Here is a 20,097-nt window from a genome sequence, read left to right on the forward strand (position 1 = left end):
GAGAATTGGTTTCTCACCACACTATGACAAGATCCCGATTTCACCGACGGGAGCGGGCAACTGCCTGGCGGGGATGTCATTTTTGGCCACTATTCACCAGTCTTGTTTTGCTTGAGCATGAGTGTAATGAGGCTGGAAGATCGCGCTCTATGTTTGGAAGAGAAAGAATCATCCAGTCACAACTGTTCATGCCTTGGCACCTATACCAACACGACAAACAAAGTAAACTTTTGGTCTAACTTTGGGCTGTGTGATTATAATGTTTCTCAATTAAATACATGAAAAACATTATTTATTTCCTGACTGAACATACAGTGGCCTGATCATAAAAAGTGATCTTACAAAATATGCAACATGCTCAAATAACATAACAGAGAAGAGTTTTTACTATAATATGTAGAAGCCTGGCTATTCCTAAGTTTTCAAGCGAAGGGTCAAACTGTATTAATCAGTCGACTGCCCTCTGGACACATGTATTGACAGTCTTTAATTTAACTCGCATATGGTGCAGCCTGGACCAGCACCAGAATTTCATTTAAGGCTGGAGTTTGTTCCTTTTTGGAAATTAAGGGTTAATTATTCATATTTTATAGAATTTAACAGAACAATCTCAAGATGGCAAGTGTAATTAAAACTAGCTTCCAAAGTTTCAGTGCAGTCTTAATCACTTTGCAAAAAGGAATAAAAACTGGCCAGTGCCCAGTTGTAATTAAGCTGTATTCACATGTTTCACCCACCAAAATTAGCATAAAACCAAGAAAATTGCTCAATTTGCAATTTCATTCATTTGAGGCTGGAGTTTGTTTACTTCATTTGTAACTTTAAAATGTTGTTACCTATAAATTCATCCTCCATATATTAATTTGCTCTGATTTAAATGTGGTAGACTTGTTCGCTGTAAGCTTATTTTAGTTTCTGCCATGTAAAACGTTGGAAATCAGAACTTAAATGTGATGGATTAGGACGAATGTGGCTGCATCCTGCTCACGTCACTGGTTAATTTAACCTTTTGGCATCTTTTGGCAAAAACCTGATTGATGTGCCTGACAAAGTATTTACCTCTACTCATTGTCCCATCTCCTATGTAAAGGTGCAAAGATCTTACTGAATAATATTGCAAGAGATTGTACTGAATAATGTTAATGGAAATAGTAATTTTATGTTCACTCGGTAGCATGAGAAGAATGTCCTGAATAGCGAAAATAACAGAATAAATCTTTCTCACTACTTCCTATTTCATCTTACTCATTAGTTTATCCACATTTATTTTTAACTGGGCATTAGCGACAGAGGCAAATATATCTTAGTAACCTCTTTACACCAATAGCTTACTGGCCCAGATTTTGCCGTCAGGTTGAATGAAAGGTACTTGTGGGAATTTGCACTGCCATTTGCGGTAATTAGAAACCCAAAACCGTGCACTGCCCTCCTCAAGGCATCCAACAACTACACTAATAATGCAATCAATAGTAGATTTCCTTGATGGATCAGAGTGACAAATATTTATTGGGCCACAGAGAGTCAAAACCAGGAGGTGTGCAATGGTTAAAGTTAAAGTATTAAATTTGCTGCCAAATCATGTATATAAAACAAAATAGAGAGGGAAAGAAAGATGAGAACAATTAGAACATTTAAAAAAGAATTAAATCTCAAACAATAAGGAAAATGGATGACAATCTGCTCTTTTGCAAAAATAAATTTTCAGTACCAGAGAAATTGTTTGTCAGACAATTAAAACATATTACGCAGTTGCAAATTCACTTGCTTTTAAATGGATATAGCCTAACTTTTCTGATGTTTTTTGTGGCTATCACCCCACGCCATTGCATGTATTTGAATGGTGAGTCTATTGGTGGAGGAACAGGGCATCAGACAGCAACCTTTTGATTTCTACGTTGAACTGCGCATACGGAAACTCTGGAAGTTTCTGTTCAATTTACTTTTAAATAACTGTGCACTGATAGCCTCACCATTGTTCTTAGTACTAAATCTGGGCTGATATATCTTTCTGAATTCATGAGAGCCAAAAATGTAAGTTTTATTACTTACAGATTCCAAGGGCAATCACTGATAGAGAGACTAATCAAAAATCCAGTCCACCTTCATCTAATTTTCTAATCAGCTTACTTTCCAACAAAGGGTAGGTAAGTGGTTTTGGATGTAGCCCTTCGTTTAAATGTAATATGGTTTTTGAAACTTAGACCAAAGTCCTCACATAATTGTCCTTGGCAAGGTTCCGACTCAGTGACTCCAGTGACCAGCGGATAGTGTATAAAACATATTATCCAATGGAAGAACATGAAAACCCCAAACTTATTTAATTCTATGTTTCGAATGGAGGTGTCTGTTTATGCATACTGTACGTTTTTTTTATCACTCTAGGTCCTCGCCATATGTCCCAAAGACATGAGAGCTGACATCTGTGTCCATCTGAACCGAAAGGTGTTTAATGAGCATCCAGCTTTTCGGCTTGCTAGTGATGGCTGTCTTCGAGCACTGGCTGTGGAGTTCCAAATGATACACTGCGCTCCGGGTGACCTAATCTATCACGCTGGAGAAAGTGTCGATGCGCTCTGCTTTGTGGTATCGGGATCACTGGAAGTCATTCAGGATGATGAAGTTGTCGCTATTCTAGGTACCTTAAGTTTCTCTTCTGGCTCACCTTTAGTATGAACTGCGAGGGTTCCAATAAGACCGAGAAAGGAAATACTCATTCATTTCAAAAAAGTGTTCAGACTTGTTCGTTTGCTGCCCATATAATACGTGCGAATGTAAAAACCCATTCCAAAAACATGGCCATCTAATTTGTCGGGGATATCCTCATGACGGATACAATGCATGGATTTTTCTGGCTCTTTGAGCAAAGTTGGTCTGCCATGCACTTCTGCTCAATACGGTGGGGTATTCATAGTTAATTCTGATTTGTATTTGGTTGACTTCAATGAACCTCAGATCACAATTCATTATCCGCTGCACGTAATTCTTGTAAATATATAATGAAGGAACTCTACAGTTTACTTCTATGCTAAGAGAAGCTATTTTTGTTTCCTTTATGGGTATTTCTGATGGCACATGAATCATCTGTTCTAACTTAAATGTTCCATTTTAGTTTAGCAACCCATATTTTCAGAGGTCATTCCACTGCTCCTCAGATTTTGCATTGATTTCTCACCCTGCATTTACCCATTCGTCTATTTTCATTTATCTCTCATGATACAGCACACTATTCGTCCGCCAAAAGTGTAACCAGGCATGTAACCTACTTTTATGCTTCTGACAATTTTGTCACGCTTGAAAAAGAATTATATATCAAAGCACAGTGACAATCCACAAAAGAGCAAATATTACCTATAAATTCCACATGTACTCAACAAAATGTAAGAAAAACAGGTAATTAAAGTCAAGCAGTTATGCCAGTGCGACGGGTGGCACGGTGGCGCAGTGGTTAGCACTGCTTCTCACGATGCTGAGGACCCAGGTTTGATCCCTGCCCTGGGCCACTGTCTGTGTGGAGTTTGCACATTCTCCCTGTGTTTTAGTGGGTCTCACTCCCACAAACCAGAGATGTGGCCTCACAGCAGCACGGTAGCATGGTGGTTAGCATAAATGCTTCACAGCTCCAGGGTCCCAGGTTCGGTTCCCGGCTGGGTCACTGTCTGTGCGGAGTCTGCACGTCCTCCCCGTGTGTGCGTGGGTTTCCTCCGGGTGCTCCGGTTTCCTCCCACAGTCCAAAGATGTGCGGGTTAGGTGGATTGGCCATGCTAAATTGCCCGTAGTGTCCTAAAAAAGTAAGGTTGGTGGGGGGGGGGGGGTTATTGGGTTACGGGTATAGGGTGGATACGTGGGTTTGAGTAGGGTGATCATTGCTCGGCACAACATCGAGGGCTGAAGGGCATGTTCTGTTCTGTACTGTTCTATGTTCTATGTGCAGTGGATTGGCCATGCTAAAATTGTCCCTTAATTGGAAAAATTGGTGCAAGTAACAGTTAAGAAGTCAACTAATTCATTTTTCTCACTGCCATATTTTGGATTCCTTTCAACAAAGATAACATATAGTTCTCTCCATAGAACCTCTTGCATGCAATAAGAATTACCAATTCAAAATTCAAAATGTGAAACATTTCAAATAACCACGAAAACCCATGTCCAAGCTACATTAGCAAGCCAAACTCCTCAATACTGGAGTATTGATCAGTCATGAAAAAGCCTTTTTGTTCCAGTGGCTATTGGAATCCCTGGGACAATATCCTGATTTGATTCTCAGGTAGGTGTAGAAAAGTTCCCTCCTCAAATCTGTGATGCCTTTTGTTTGAGTTTGTTTTTGGCACAGTTTATACCATTCAATATTTAATGGTGTATGAGTTAGATGGCCTCAGTGAGACAACTAGATATTAATATTAAAGTTTTAGGTAAAATATTCCTTCAATAACTATAGTTGAGTGATGATTGTATGTCAATTCAGACATATGTTTAATTTCCATCACAATATTTCATCACAATTTGAGAAATAGTGGATGTGTTATGATCTGACAGGTGGTAATTCCCATGCTAACCAAATCCTAAAGGAGAATTTGGCAAGCTATCACAATCAATTTTTATTTTACTCTGAGAAAATACACGTGCAAAAGTCAGGAGTCATAAATTCCAATAACACGTTTGGAGATTTTAAGTAGTACATTAAAATATTTATTAACAAATGAGAAAAAAACTTAAACACACATGATTACATTTATACAGTTAAAATTACTCTTATAGAACACTTCCCTAAATGATTCTTACCTGGTTAGACTAAAAAAAACACCTCTGTAGCCAACAGTTCTAATAGAAACTTAATCTATAAAATAAATTCCAGTTAAATTGCCACAAGGCACTGTTGCTGGAGGAACAACATGTCATAGGCATCTCTCACCCTCATTCAACTGGAAATCCAAGGCTTTAAACAAAATCCTTCTTTCTGGAACAAACAAACACTTCTCTGAGGTGGTTGATGGTTACTCACATCATTTCTCCACAGTTCTGTCTCAGCACAGCACTCTCTTCAGGATCTTGCACAACCACACTCTCTGGCTTAGCTTCCAACCTCTTTTTAAATATATTTTCCCACCTTTCATCTTTTCCCAATTGTCCTCACCTTGCTTTGAAATTTACCTTTCCCAGAACATAAAATTTTTTTGTGTTCTCCTTATGACCTCTACTTTCAGATAAAGTAAAATAACTTTGCCTTATTTATTATTTGTTAAGTTGTAAACTCCTTCTTGCCTCCCTTTGAAATTCAACAGCTAAAAATCCAAATCCTCACTTATCTACTAATGAAAGTTTCTACCCATGATGTGTGTACTTGTAAAACATCCATCCTGGTCCTATTCACTCAAATACCTAGTCCCTCTGTGGTCTCAATTTCATTGACATTCAGTTTCCAGCTTAATTACATTAGCCACACAAACAGACAGACACTCAGTATTTCCACAGCTCAACATAAATACTGGCTGCAGCACAAATATGCAGTTTTCTCCAATTGGATTTATTTTAACTTGCAGGACAAAGACTTTCGTAAAATACTTCTTGAATAAAATGAACCATGTCAAAATTCCTCAGCTTGGAACTGTTTCAAATATAAGAGGTTGTTAATTACATTTGAAAATTCTTGTTACTTTTTTGAATAAATAAACAGCGTGGTAAAACTTGCAATGAGTCAGAAAACAAATGGAAAAGTGTGAGGTGTACCACTTTGCTCGGAGGAGCAGATGTGCAGAGTACTTTTGCTTAAATGGTAAGAGATTAGAAAGTGTGGATGTTCAAAAGGACCTGGTGTTCTCATCAACAAGTCACTGAAAGCTAATATGCAGCAAGCAATTAGAAAGACTTATGGAATGTTAGCCTTTACCACAAAGGAATGAGTAAAGGGTAGTAAGAGTAGTAAAGTCTTGCTTCAATTGGATAGAACCTTGATTAGACCACACCTGTGTACTGTATGCAGTTTTGGTCTCCTTGCCTTTGGAAGGATGTTATTACGATAGAGGAGTGCAACGAAAATTCATCAGACTTGTTCCTGGGTTGGCGGGACTGTTCTACAAAGAGAGATCGGGAAACTGGGCCTGTGTTCTCGAGAGGGCCAAGACAAGGAGAATTTTTTTTTTTACACAGAGGGTTGCGAATCTTTGGAATTTTCCATCCTAGAGGGGTGTGGAAGCTCAGTCATTGACTTTGTTTGAAGCAGAAATGGACAGATTTCTAAATGCCAATGGCATAAAGGGATATGTGGATAGTTTGGGAAAAAGTAATTGTAGTGGATGATCAGCCATGGTCATATTGATTGGCAGAGAAAGCTCGATGGGCTGAATGGCCTTCTCCTGCTCCTGTGCTCCAGAAATAGCATTGCTTTACCTTTTGAGTATTTAGACTGACACCACAATGAGGAATGATGGAATATATTGGGCCAGAATCCACTGTGAACATAATGAAAGGCTGCAGTATTCACCTTTATTACTGTGCACATTGGACAGCGACTTTGGTTGACTCAGGGGCATGAGAATGAGAAATGGCTAATCATACATTTCTAAAGAAAGGCAATAATTTTGTATGGTGTTAAGCATGCAGTACTATAAGTATGATTCTATTAATATTTATTTAATCAATAAAATAATAGTAAGTTCTTATATTTTAGAAAATGTGTAAAATTGAGCGGAGGTTTTTAGTTAAAATGAGGCTGGATTTTCCAGGGCGCCGTAGTCCCTGACTGCCTGGCTAAAATGTTGATGACGAACCATTCCACCAGCGTGATGGCCACCCTCAGCAACTTAATGCTGGGAGCAGCATTAACTTGCTTTAAAGTGAGACTTCAGCCCTAACCTGGGAGGAAGTCCTGTCTTAGAGATCTGCTGATCAATCAGATGGCCAGGGGTTTGGTAGTCTCAGCAGTACCAGGTGGGAGTCAGGCGGCCACTGCTATCATAACCGGCTTCCCTGATGAAGAGGAGCCCAGACTTAAGATAAGTCAGGGATATCACTCAGTCCAGGCTGGCAAGCCCTGGCAAGGGATGTGAGGGGGTTGGGGACTGGGTTTGAGAGGCCAGGGGAGGAGGGTAAAGGTGGAAGGATGACCTAAGGGAGGGTGTGTATGCCTCCAATGTTCTTGGGGACTTTCAAGCGAGGCTCCCCCCACTTTTCCAACATCAGTCCATGCAGCTAAAGCTAAAATGAGCCTCCCCCTGACACAGATGAAATCGTAGCAGGTCACTTAAGGGCCACAATAAGTGAGCAGACCAACCAATGTTTCCACCACCATTTCGGATCAGATCAGGGATGGGTGGCTAAGCAGTGGGCATGCGGCATATTGGAGTTTTGAGGCCCCCCCCACTCCTCTTGCCCCTTACCCCCCCCCCCACTTCTCCTGCCCCTTTCCCTCCCAGCCCCCCCCCCCCCCACACACACACGCTCCACCTCCTCTGGTGGGAGAGAAGCGTGACACCCAACCCACCACGTCTGTCATACAATGTGAAATTAAAAACAAATCAAGTACAGACCCTAGGAAAAGCATAATGGACAGCGAAAGATGCTATTTATATGAACGTCCTGCGACTAAATCATGTCAAACATAAATATTTGCAATGCTTTGCAACAATAATAATGGAACATTTAATTACAGTTCAGAACATTTGTCTTCAGCATTTCACTGGTGATGTATAATTTAGGCTCCTTTTAAAAATTTATATATACACATACGTTAATTAAAAGACACAGTTACCATAGGGAAGCAGTTGTTAAGAAGCTGTGTCTAACCTGGCAGCTTGTTTATTCTGTATTTGTTCCCATATTGTCCTTAGTAGACCTATAGTCTAGTTAGAATTTAGAAAAGGAAACATACATCTCCGTTAGAACTAACAGCCCTATTTTTGTACCCTATTACATTAAGAATTAAATATCCAGGTTTAATTATCTGTAAAAATGGTTTGTGCATGTATGACTAGATTCATCTTCATGTTTGGGTCTGCATACATAAATTGTGTTTGCATATTCACAAAGTGGCCTGAGCTTTACCGGCATTCTAAGCATCCAGCCACCAGGACCAAACCTGGTCGTGAGTCCGTGCAAATGAACACTGGGATCATGTCAATTTTAAGGTTGTCATCGGGACCACATTCCAATTAAGGAGGGTGGCCTGCCTCTCCAAACTGCAGGCCCAATCAGAAAGTTGGCAGCTCGGCAGTGCCATAGTGTTGAGGCACCCGAAAAAAGGCTGGGGAGACGTTTTCTTAATAGAGGGGTGAATCCCCCCATGGTGACGTTGAGCTGCGGGGGCATTCAAAGCCGCTGGGGGCCCTCCAGCGGCCATCTGGCATCCGGGAAGTAAGACCTGGGAAGCTGCTGGGAGGCCACCACGATGTACATAGTAGCTGGTAATAGGTCAATTATTGGTTAATTAACTGTGCATCTCTGGTCATTAGGTAGCCTAGCTGCTATCATTCCCACCTACCAAGATATCCCATGGTGGTAGGAAGACGTTGTGCTTCCCCCCTGATGCATTCCACTACTATTTTACCAGCTTCCCCACCTCCTTGTCCATTTCCTGAATACTTATTGCTAAAAAGCAGTCGCTCTTCCAAAAGCCTGGCATTAATTTTATGCTCAGGGATGTGACCGTGTTCAATAAATATGGATCTTGTGAGCTCAGCATGTGCAGTGCACTTACTTTTGCAGGATACATTAGTCACAGTTAGTCCAGCTTGATTGCTGATTGCTTTTGTTCAGCTTTCAGGCAAACCTGTGTGTTTAAATTTCAAAATTACTTTAAGAAAGGCTAGAGGAAAATATTTCAAGAGCTTCGTTCAGGTTTTGCTCTGACTGTGCTTTTTAAAACATAAATATCTGAGTGAGAGAACATAAGGGACTGATTACAAAACTGTTACAACTTTTGCTTCCATTCTATAAGCTTCACAGTGCCCGCCCACTCTTTAAGGCCACACTATTTCCCCTGTCAGCTGAGGCGCGCCAGGCCTTCAACTGCATCAAGGAGGACATCGCCAAAGCGGCCATGCGGGCGGTGGATGAATCCACCCCCTTTCAGGTTGAGAGCGATGCCTCAGAGGTAGCTCTTGCAGCCACTTTAAATCAGGCAGGGAGACCAGTCGCATTCTTCTCCCGTACCCTCTCCGCTTCGGAACTCCGACACTCGGCAGTCGAAAAAGAAGCACAAGCCATTGTGGAGGCTATTCATCACTGGAGGCACTACCTCGCAGGTATGAGGTTCACCCTCATCACCGACCAAAGATCGGTTGACTTCATGTTTGACAACTCGCAAAGGGGCAAGATTAAAAATGATTAAATCCTGCGGTGGAGGATCGAACTCTCCACCTATAGCTACGATATTAAGTATCGACCGGGAAGCTCAACGAGCCCCCAGATGCCCTATCCCGCGGGACGTGCGCCAGCGCGCAGATCGACCGCCTGAAAATCATCCACAACGACCTCTGCCACCTGGGGGTCACCCGGCTCGCCCACTACATCAAAGCCCAAAATCTGCCTTTCTCCACTGAGGAGGTAAAAGTTGTCACCAGAGACTACCCGATCTGTGCGGAGTGCAAACCGCACTTTTTTAGACCAGACAGGGCCCACCTGGTCAAGGCTTCTAGGCCCTTTGAACGCCTCGCGATCGATTTCAAAGGGCCACTCCCCTCAACTAACAGGAATGTTTACTTCTTAAACGTCATAGATGAGTTCTCCCGCTTCCCATTTGCTATTCCGCGCCCCGACATGACCTCCCACACAGCCATTAGGGCCCTGCATAGTATCTTCACCCTGTTTGGTTTCCCCAGCTACGTGCACAGCGACCGGGGTACGTCCTTCATGAGCGACGAGCTGCGTCAGTACCTGCTCGACAAGGGCATCGCCTCGAGCAGGACTACCAGCCACAACCCCAGGGGGAACGGGCAGGTGGAGAGGGAGAATGCCACGGTCTGGAAGACCGTCCTACTGACCCTCCGGTCTAGGAATCTCCAAGTCTCCCATTGGCAGGTAGTCCTCCCAGACGCGCTCCACGCTATTAGCTTATGCACAGCGACCAATCAGACCCCTCACAAGAGGCTCTTCATTTTTTCCAGGGGCACTACCATGGGGGTCTCACATCCGGCATGGCTGAAGACATCGGGCCCTGTACTCCTGAGGAAGCACGCCAGGGCGCACAAAACCGACCCCCTTGTTGAGAAGGTGCGCCTGCTTCACTCCAACCCCCAATACGCCTTTGTCGAGTTCCCCGACGGCCGTCAGGACACCGTATCCCTCCGGGACCTTGCACCCGCCGGATCCAGCATCCCCTCTATCACTACAGATGCACCCCTCACCCTACACCCCATCCGGCCGCCCCCTCGGGCTCCCGAGCCCACTAGCTCGCTGCATCGGTTCCGCGCAACCCAGCCGCCCCCTCGCGCTGCCGAGCCCACTGAGCCCACTAGCTCACTCCACCTGTTACGCGCGCCCGCACCGGCTAACCCCCAGCGCCCTCAGTCCCCAGTCGAACCAGACGGGTATGGAGCTCGGACGAGATCTTCCCTGGAGTCCGCCATCGTACCCCAACCCACAACACCCATCCAGCCACCACAAGAGGCTGCAACCCCGGTGCTCCGCAGATCGCAGCAGACAGTCCGACCACCGGCAGACTCAATTTATGAACCACCACCCCCGCCGGACTTGATTTTTTCTGATCAGGGTACTTGCTGTTCATTTCTTTCTCATGTGGAACTCTTTCCCGGTGTGAAACTCCTTAGCCTCAGCTTGACATCTCCCCCCACTGCTCACCAAAGATACGGAATCCATCACGCGAGTCACAGCTTCGATTGAGTGTCTCACCATGACTCACCTGTTTAATAATAATTAAATGATGATTATTTGCTCTAACTATTTACCTTCCAAATATTTTCCAGGGAAAGGGGACGTATTTGGGGATATTTTCTGGAAGGAAACCACCCTTGCCCATGCCTGTGCCAATGTGAGGGCACTGACTTATTGCGACTTGCATATAATCCGCCGTGAGGCCTTGCTGAAAGTTTTAGAATTCTACACGCTATTTGCAAATTCTTTTTCACGAAACCTCATATTGACCTGCAATCTGAGGAAGCGAGTAAGTTGTCTTTTCGAGATTATAACTTCTCTGGTTTTCATTTAAATTTTGATCTTCTAACATGTTAATCTTTTGCTTAATGTTACATTCAATCTTGAAAATTGCTGTTGCTATTTATTTCTTCACTGTCGAGTAAAGCTCAGTGTTCAAATGGTGGTTAGTGTTGGTTTGTTGGATACTTCATGGCAATTGTTGCTGAAAGAAAATCTCAGACTGCAGAGAATTTGTTTGGCAGGCAAATTGTCCAATTTCCTGTAAATTTTGGGAGATACTATCCCAGTTGGCCGTACAGGATTGTGCCCGCTCGTGCCTCCCACTATTATTTCCAGAGTTACTTGGGAACATAGGAGCAGCAGGAAGTCATTCAGTCCTTCGAGCCTGATCCCCCATGCAACTAGATCATGTCTGACCATCTACCTCACCGCCACTTTACCACGCTATCCCCATATTCCTTGATGTCATTAGGGGCAGCACAGTGGCACAGTTATTAGCACTGCTGCCTCACGGCGCCAGAGATCCGGGTTCAATTCCAACCTTGCATGGCAGTCTGTGTGGAATTTGCACCTCTCCATGTCTGCGTGGGTTTCCTCTGGGTGCTCTCGTATCCTTTCACAGTCCCAAGATGTGCAGGTTAGGTGGATTGGCCATGCTAAATTTCCCCTTAGTGTCCAAAGATATGCAGGTTAGTTGGCATTGTAGGGTTGCCGGGGAATAGGCATAGGTGCTCTTTCAGAGGTTTGGTACAGAAGTGAATGGCCTCCTTCTGCATTGTAGGGATTCTATGTCTCAATGACTGAGCTTCCACAGCCTTCTGAGGTAGAAAGTTCCAAAGATTCACCATCCTTTGAGTGAAGAGATTTCTCCTCATCTCAGGCCTAGATGACTTGCCGACATTTGCATGGCACAGGCAGTGCGGAGCAGTGCTTCTCTGGCACGAACCTTCCCACACAGCTAGAGAAACCGTGTTTGGGAGAGATTTCAGACACTCCTAACTCCCAGTGTAAGGATCTGATCAAGATACTTATTTTTTCAATACTATCATTCTTCACGAGCCAAGTATACTTGCCTGGCCTGGATTCCCAAAGTAGGGTCATCATGGGGGTCATTATTAGTTGATGCAATGTGGGAAAATCCCCATTTTCCATTTACTGAAGAAAATACCAATTAGTGCAGAAACTCCACAGATACGGGGAGAAAGTGCAAACTCCACACAGACAATCACCCAAGGCTGGAAATGAACCCGGGTCCCTGGCATTATGAGGCAGCAGTGCTAACCACTGTGCAACCGTGCCACCCCCCGCAAATAATTTGTTCAAATGATTACATTTGGGAATGTGTGAATGTATTTGCTTTCTATTTTTTATTTCTCTTTTACTCATTCATAGCATGTGAGCATTACTGGCAAGGCCAGTATTTGGTGCCCATCCCTAAATGTCCTTGAGAAGGTGGTGGTGAGCTGCCTTCTTCAACCGCTGCAGTGTAGCTATGTAAATGAAATAACAACAATGAATTGGAGCTTGATTAGTTTTTTTTAAATGTATCACCTGGGAGAATGATGTTGGTGTTGTGGATGGTAACCAAAAGTTAACAGTTTCCCACTGTTTGGACACAGTAATTATCTGGCCAATTATATTGCTGTAGCATTGTTCTGCTTCTACCTGTTAATGATCCATGCAATGTCTCACTTGAAGCAGTTGCTCCTGGTCTCAAATGAAAAATAAAGGGGAAATTAGAACAGCTGTTTATTTGGAGGATAGTTGAGTTATCAGCAAGAAGCAACAGCACAGATCCTGTCAAATTTCTGGTTGTCTTCCCATTCTTGTGTGGAACATTTTCTATATCGAAAGTGAAAATGATTAGCAAAATACTTTTATTGGCATCCACAGTTTGCGTACATCATGCGGGCCTTTCTCAATGTTTTAATTGTGTGGCATTCCTGTGTCATATTTACAATTATGACGCTTCAGAACCTTTGTTACTCCTTCTGACTGGTCTCGCTCTATAACTTGACCTAGTTATTGAATACACGGTGCAGGTTTCGTTGGCAACCGGTCTGTTATGAAGGATGCCTGGGTAGAGTTTCAACAGCAACAATATATTAAAAATGTTACACTGTAATGGGTATATGAGAAACTAAACTAAGTGGCCAAAGTTCGAACAATTGTGAATCTGGATTCACTTAGTGCTATTGGTCCCCGTAACTCTGCATGTTCTTCAATTGTGAACCTGGATTCACTTAGTGCTATTTGTCCCTGTAACTCTGCACGTTCTTCAATTGTGAATCGGGATTCACTGAGTGCTATTTGTCCCCGTTACTCTGCTCGTTCTTCAATTGTGAATCTTGATTTACTTAATGCTATTTGTCCCCGTAACTCTGCACGTTCTTCAATTGTGAATCTGGATTCACTTAGTGCTATGTGTCCCCGTAACTCTGCACGTTCTTCTTTTTCCAATAGTAGCTGAATTTCCTTTCACTTCGTTTCTGAACTTTAAAAAGTTGCTAAAGGTGTTTTTTTTCATTGTATGTTAAAATATATTCCTATTCACTTCACCTGAAAACGGAGCAACATGCAGTTTTGTCTTGTGTGGTTGGAAGGCAGTAAACCTTTTCTCTCTAGTGTTTTAGATGAATGAATTGTGAACCCTCTGGTGCTGTTTTGTGTTAAAAGCAACCATAGTCTGCTGTTACAATCGGAAGAATAATCATGCTCAAAGTGGATTAGGTGGAAGACGGAAATTTGTTGAATACCTTAGAAAACTTTGTGTCACACCTTTCATTATTTCTTTGCCCAAAGAAGAACAAAGGCCTCTGTGGCATTTTGACACATTTCAGTGGCGCAGGGTGAAAGGCCGCTCAGGTGAAAGTGAAGCTCTGCATAATTGCACTCTCCAGCCAGCGCGCCAACTTGCTGGTGTGAGACAAAGCGCTTCTTGTAGACAAACACAAAGATGGTACTATAACTGCAGTAGCCTTGAGCATTCACAATGGGTGCCCCCTTGGCTGGAACCAGCGCTGGCTCAGGTCGGTCAGTCGCTGTTGAGAGAACAGAAAAGTTAACGTTTCAAATGTGGGGCCATTCATCAGAATGTACAACTGTTAGGACGCAGAGGGCGGTCATTTGCCCCGTTGAGTCAGCACCAGCTCTCCAACTGAGGAACTCGGGGAGGTGGGGGCACAGTGGTATCATTGCTGGACTAATAATACAGAGACCCAGGGTACTCCTCTGGGGACACAGGTTTGAATCCTACCATGGCAGATGGTGAAATTTGAGTTAATTAAAACATATGGAAATAAAAGTCTAATGATAAACAGTAGAGCTGAGAAACAGCAAGGGGCAAAAATGTTAGTGGACGGCATATATAGACCCCTAAACTGCAGTGATATTGTTGGGAATGGCATTAAACAGGAAATTAGAGATGCATGTGATAAAGGAACAACTGCAATTATGGGTGATTTTAATCTACATATAGATTGGGAAAATCAAATTAGCCACAATACCCTGGAGGAAGAATCCTGGAGTGTATGCGGGATGGTTTTCTGGATCAATATGTTGAGGAGCCAACTAGAGAACAGGCCATCCCGGACTGGCAATTTATTTGTGTGAGACCCCTTGGGGATGAGCGACCATAATATGACAGAATTTTTCATCAAGATGGAGAGTGAAGTAGTTGATTCTGAGACTAGGATCCTGAATCTTGACAAAGGAAACTACGATGAAATGAGGCATGAGTTGGCTATGATCGATTGGGGAATGTTACTGAAAGGGATGATAGTGGATACGAAATGGCAAACATTCAAAGAGTCCATGAAGGAAATGCAGCAATTGTTTATTCCTGTCTAGCACAAAAGTAAAACCGGAAAGTTGGCCAAACCATAGCTTACAAGGGAAATTGGGGATAATATTCGATCCAAGGAAGTAGCATACAAATTGGCCAAAAAGAACAATCTGAGGATGGAGAGCAGTTTAGAATTCAGCAAAGAAAGACCAAGAGATTGATTAAGATGGGGAAAATAGAGTACGAATGTAAGCTTGTAGGGAACATAAAAACTGAATAAAAGTTTCTGTATGTATGTGAAGAGAAAATGTACGGTGAAGACAAATGTAGGTCCCTTACAATCAGAAACAGGGGAATTTGCAATAGGGGACAAATAAATGGCTGAGCAATAAATACATACGTTGGTTCTGTCTTCAGAAATGAGGACACAAATAAGATACCAGAAATGTTAGGTAATGCAATATTTAGTGAGAGGGAGGAACTGAAGGTGATCAATATCAGTAGAGAAATGGTGTTGGGAAGTTGATAGGATTGAAGGCTGATAAATCCCCAGGGCCTGATAATCTACATCCCAGAGTACTGAAGGAGGTGGCTCTAGAAATAATGGATACTTTGGTGGTCATCTTCCAGGATTCTATAAACTGTGGAACAGTTCCCGCAGATTGGAGGGTGGCTAATGTAACTCCACTATTTAAAAAGGGAAGTAAAGAGAAAGCAGGCAATTATAAACCAGTAAGCCTGACGTCGGTAGTGGGGAAAATTCTACAACCCATTATCAAAGGTTTTATAGCAGAGTACTTTGAAAACAGTGACAGGATCGGAGAGAGTCAGCATGGATTTATGAAGTGGAAACCATGCTTGACAAATCTACTGGAATTCTTCGAGGTCGTAACTAGTAAAATTGATGAAGGGGAGCTAGTGGATGTGGTGTGTTTGACTTTCAGAAGAATTTTGACAAAGTCCGGCATAGAAAATTAGCGTGTAAAATTAAAGCGCATGAGATTGGGGGTAGTGTATTGAGATGGATAGAAAACTGGTTGGTAGATAGGAAATAAAGAATAGTAATTAGCGGGTCTTTTTCAAATTGGCGTGCAGTGACTAGTGGGGTACCGCAGGGATCAGTGCTGCGACCCCAGCTATTCACAATATGGATTCATGATTTAGATGAAGGAACAAAATGTAATATCTCCAAATTTGCATATGACACCAAGTTCTGTAGGAGGGTGAGCTGTGAGGAGGATGCAGAGATCCTTCAGTGTGATTTGGACAAGTTGAGTGAGTAGACAAATGAATGGGAGTATAATTTGGATAAATGTGAGGTTACTACTTTGGTAGCTAAAACAATACGGCAGACTGTTATCTGAATGGTCATAAATTAGGAGAGGGGAGCATGTAATGAGACCTGGGTGTCCTCTTACACCAGTCACTGAAGGTAAGCATGCAGGTGCAGCAGGCAGTAAAGAAGGCAAATGGCATGCTGGCCTTCATTGCGAGAGGACATGGGTATAGAAGCAGGGATGTCTTGCTGCAATTATACAGGGCCTTGATGTGGCCACACCTGGAATATTCGTGCAGTTTTGGTCTCCTTATCTGAGGAAGGATGTTTAGCTATAGAGGGAGTGCAGCGAAGGTTTACCAGACTGATTCCTGTGATGGCAGGGCTTAAGTACGAAGAGTGATTGAATCAGTTAGGATTGTATTCGCTGGAGTTCAGAAGAATGAGGGGGGGATCTTACAGAACTTCTCAAATTCTAATAGGACTGGACAGGGTAGATACATGAAGGATGTTCTCGATGTGGGGGTGTCCTGAACCAGTGGTCACAGTATGAGAATATTGGGTAGGGCATTTAGGACAGACATGAGGAGCAATTTCTTCACCCAGAGAATGGATTGGTTTGGATTGGGTTGGATTTGTTTATTGTCACGTGTACCGAGGTACAGTGAAAAGTATTTTTCGGCGAGCATCTCAACAAATCATTAAGTACATGGGAAGAAAAGGGAATAAAAGAAAATACATAGGGCAATACAAGGTATAAAAGGTAACTACATAAGCACTGGGATCGGGTGAAGCATGCAGGGGTGTAGTGTTAATGAGGTCAGTCCACAAGAGGGTCATTTAGGAGTCTGGTAACAGCAGGGAAGAAGCTGTTTTTGAGTCTGTTCGTGCGTGTTCTCAGACTTCTGTATCTCCTGTCTGATGGAAGAAGATGGAAGAGTGAGTAAGCCGGGTGGGAGGGGTCTTTGATTATGCTGCCCGCTTTCCCCAGGCAGCGGGAGGTGTAGATGGAGTCAATGGATGGGAGGCAGGTTCGGGTGATGCACTGGGCGGTGTTCACGACTCTTTGAAGTTTCTTGATGTCCTGGGCCGAGCAGTTGCCATACCAGGCTGTGATGCAGCCAGATAGGATGCTTTCTATGGTGCATCTGTAAAAATTGGTAAGGGTTAATGTGGACATGCTGAATTTCCTTAGTTTCCTGAGGAAGTATAGGCGCATTGGATGAATTGGTGGTCGTCTTCCAGGATTCCATAAGCTGTGGAACAGATCCTGCAGATTGGAGGGTAGCTAATGTAACTCCAATATTTAAAAAGGGAAGTAGAGAGAAAGCAGGCCTGATCATAAAGGACACAGCTGATAGACTGGGACTGCAGCAGGTGGTGAGGGAACCAACAAGAGGGAAAAACATACTTGATCTCATCGTCGTCAACCTGCCTGCCACAGATGTATCTGTCCATGACAATACTGGCAGCAGTGACCACCGCACAATCCTTGTGGAGGAAAAGTCACATCTTCACATTGCGGATCACCATTGAGAAGAAACTAAACTGGATTAAATCCACAACTCTCTTTCATGTGGTGTGCCACTATCACCGTGCTAAATGGGACAGACTTCAAACAGATCCAGCAACTCAAGACTGGACATCCATGAGGCGCTGTGGGCCATCAGCAGCAATATAATTTTACTGAACCACAATCTGCAACTTCATGGCCCAGCATATCCCCCTCAGCATTCCATCTCTCTCTCCCCCCCCCCCCCCCCCCCCCCCTCCCCAGCCCACTGCCGTGTGGATGATCTTTCTCCTCCAGAGGTCCTTAGCATCGCAGATATCAGTGATCAGCCAATTTGATTCACTCAGTGATATCAAGAAAAGGCTGGAGGCACTGGATGCTGCAAAGGCTACGGACCCTGAAAATATTCCGGCAATAGTCCTGAAGACTTGTGCCACGCTCCTAGCTACGCTGTTCCAGCAGAGCTACAACACTGGCATCTAACAAGCAATGTGGAAAATTTCCCAGGTACATCCTGTATTCAAGAAACATGAAAATTTCAACCAGGCCAATTACCGCCCATCAGGCAACACTTGATCGTTAGAAAAGTTATGGAAGGGATCTCAACAGTGCTATCAAGTTGCACTTACTCAGTAATAACCTGTCCATGGACACTCAGTTTGGGTTCTGCCAGGGTCACTCAGCCCCTGACCTGATTACAGCCTTGGTTCAATCATGGACAGAAGAGATGAATGCCAGAGGTGAGGTGAGAGTGACTGGCCTTGAGATCAAGGCAGCATTTGATCGAGTATGGCATCAAGGAGCCCTAGCTAAACTGGAGTCAATGGGAATCAGCAGGAAAACTCTCCATGGTTGGAATCACACCGGGCACAAGAAAGATGGTTATGGTGATTGGAGGTCAATCATCTCAGCTCCAGGACATCACTGCAGGACTTCCTCAGGGTGGTGTTGCTTCATCAATGACCTTCCTTTCATCATAAGGTCAGATGTGGGGATGTTTGCAGATGACTGCACAATTTTCACCACCATTCGTGACTCCTCAGATACTGAAGCAATTCCTGTCTAAATGCAGCAAGCCCTGGACAATATCCAAGCTTAGGCTGACGAGTGGCAAGTAACATTTATGTTACACAAGTGCCAGACAATGACCATCTCCTACAAGAGAGGGTCTAACCATCGGCCCTTGACATTCGATGGCATTGCTGAGTCCCCCACTTTCAACATCCAGGGGGGTTCCATTGACAAGAAACAGAACTGGATTATCCATATAAATACTGTGGCTACAAGAGCAGGTCAGAGGCTAGGAATCGTGCAGCGACTAACCCACCTCCTGACCCCCAAAAGTCTGTCCACCAACTACAAGTCACAAGCCAGAAGTGTAATGGAATATTCTCCTTGTTTTGATGTGTGCAGCTCCAACAACACTCAAGAAGCTCAACACTATCCAAGACAAAAGCAGCCTTCTTGATTGCTACTCCTTCCCCACACGTTCAATCGCTCTACCTCTGATGCACAGGAGCAGCCATGTGTACCATCCACAAGATGCACTGCAGGAACTCACCAAGGCTTCATAGCCAGCACTTCCAAACCCACGACCACTACCATCTAGAAGGCAGCAGGAACCTGGGACCACCACCACCTGGAAGTCCCTCCAAGTCACTCACCATTCTGACTTGGAAATATATCACCGTTCCTTCACTGTCACTGGGTCAAAATCCTGGAATTCCCTCCCGGACAGCACTGTGGGTTTACCTACACCTCACGAACTGCTGAGGTACAAGAAGGCAGGTCACCACCACCTTCTGAAGTGAAACTAGGGATGGGCAATAAATGCTGGCTTAACCAGCAACGCTCATATTTCTAATAATGAATTTTAAAAACTCACCTAGAGCTGAAGGGCCCATACCTAAAATTTAAAATAGTCCAACATCGTGAGCATTTCAAGCATTTTCTGTGTTTTGTTTGCAACATCCAAAGTTATCCTTTGGACTTCATCGGACACTGGGGGGGCTGCAGTAACAAGGAACGATCATGCATTACCACACAGCTGCATGCAACAAACACTTCCACACTTGCTCTCATAATGCAATTAGCAAAAGCATTTTGACAGCTCCTGTGGTGTGTTGACAGCCTCCTTCTTTTAAAATCACAACCCAGGAAGTGCAATGTTGAAAGGCTCAGCAGCCGAGAATGACAAGCATTGGTCTGCTGGCGAGTGGGCGCTGCTGCTCGCTCGTGTTTCATGTGTCACTCGGCGCACCTCTGTGTTTCCACTACCTAAGTTCCCTGAGGTTGTTGTACCCGTGTTGGTGCTTGTTTCCCTTGGAGTGTGTACTTTGCATTCATTGTTAACTTCTTGGGGGGAACCAGGACCTGGCACTGCTTCCGATGGCACACCTGCAGAAAGTGAAAATGAAC

General features: G+C 43.7%; 1 protein-coding gene across 1 annotated transcript in view; it reads left to right on the top strand.

Annotated features, from left to right (window-relative positions):
* kcnh5b (potassium voltage-gated channel, subfamily H (eag-related), member 5b) overlaps positions 1–20,097 on the top strand; it is a 474,329-nt gene that overhangs the window by 309,304 nt on the left and 144,928 nt on the right. The window contains 2 exon segments of the mRNA XM_038775353.1: positions 2,383–2,635; positions 10,917–11,113. Coding sequence (XP_038631281.1) covers positions 2,383–2,635; positions 10,917–11,113 — 450 coding nt within the window.

The sequence above is a fragment of the Scyliorhinus canicula genome, chromosome 2, assembly GCF_902713615.1.
Source record: "Scyliorhinus canicula chromosome 2, sScyCan1.1, whole genome shotgun sequence".
Taxonomy (NCBI): Eukaryota; Metazoa; Chordata; class Chondrichthyes; order Carcharhiniformes; family Scyliorhinidae; genus Scyliorhinus; species Scyliorhinus canicula.